The sequence below is a fragment of the Trypanosoma rangeli genome, assembly GCF_003719475.1.
Source record: "Trypanosoma rangeli strain AM80 chromosome Unknown Tra_15.4_contig_00685, whole genome shotgun sequence".
Lineage (NCBI taxonomy): Eukaryota > Euglenozoa > Kinetoplastea > Trypanosomatida > Trypanosomatidae > Trypanosoma > Trypanosoma rangeli.
Window position 1 is genome coordinate 4584 of NW_021706435.1, and position 577 is coordinate 5160.

Here is a 577-nt window from a genome sequence, read left to right on the forward strand (position 1 = left end):
AGCTGGAGGCAGAGCGCCAGTTCCGCAATTATGTGCACGTAGACATGGATATGTTTTATGCCGCTGTGGAGATGAAGAAGAATCCCGCGCTTTTGGATCTCCCGGTGGGTGTAGGGAGCCTCGATATGCTGTCTACGACCAACTACGTAGCGCGACGATACGGTGTGCGCTCCGGGATGCCAGGGTATATTGGCAGGAAGCTGTGCCCCTCACTCGTCATTGTGCCAACCGACTTTGACGCGTACCGTGCGGAGAGCGCCGTGGTGCGGGGAATTGCGGCCGAGTACGACCCCAACTTCACTAGCGTGGGCCTTGACGAGCTGACGATGGAGGTGACGGCGTACCTGCGGGCTCACCCTAGCATGACTGCGGCGGATGTTGCGTCCGAGTTCCGCGCGCGTGTGTTCGCGGAGACGCAGCTGACTGCCAGTGCAGGGATTGGCCCGACGGCGACACTGTCCAAGATTGCGAGCAACTACAAGAAACCGAACGGCCAGCACGAGCTGCAGCTTCGGACGCGCGAGGATGTGATGGACTTTATGAAGAACCTTCCGGTGCGAACCGTGCCTGGGATTGG

General features: G+C 59.8%; 2 protein-coding genes across 2 annotated transcripts in view; both read left to right on the top strand.

The window, feature by feature from the left end:
* Positions 1-42, top strand: part of TraAM80_09806 (DNA polymerase kappa) — a gene marked incomplete at both ends in the record, with an annotated part of 834 nt that extends 792 nt beyond the window's left edge. The window contains one exon of the mRNA XM_029386468.1: positions 1-42. This exon is cut by the window's left edge and continues 792 nt beyond it. Coding sequence (XP_029233675.1) covers positions 1-42 — 42 coding nt within the window.
* Positions 43-44: 2 nt separating this feature from the next.
* Positions 45-575, top strand: TraAM80_09807 (DNA polymerase kappa; the record flags this gene model as incomplete). The annotated part of the gene is made up of 1 exon (XM_029386469.1): positions 45-575. A coding segment is annotated over one exon (531 nt), but the record flags the coding sequence as incomplete, so codon positions are not given.
* Positions 576-577: the final 2 nt, after the last annotated feature.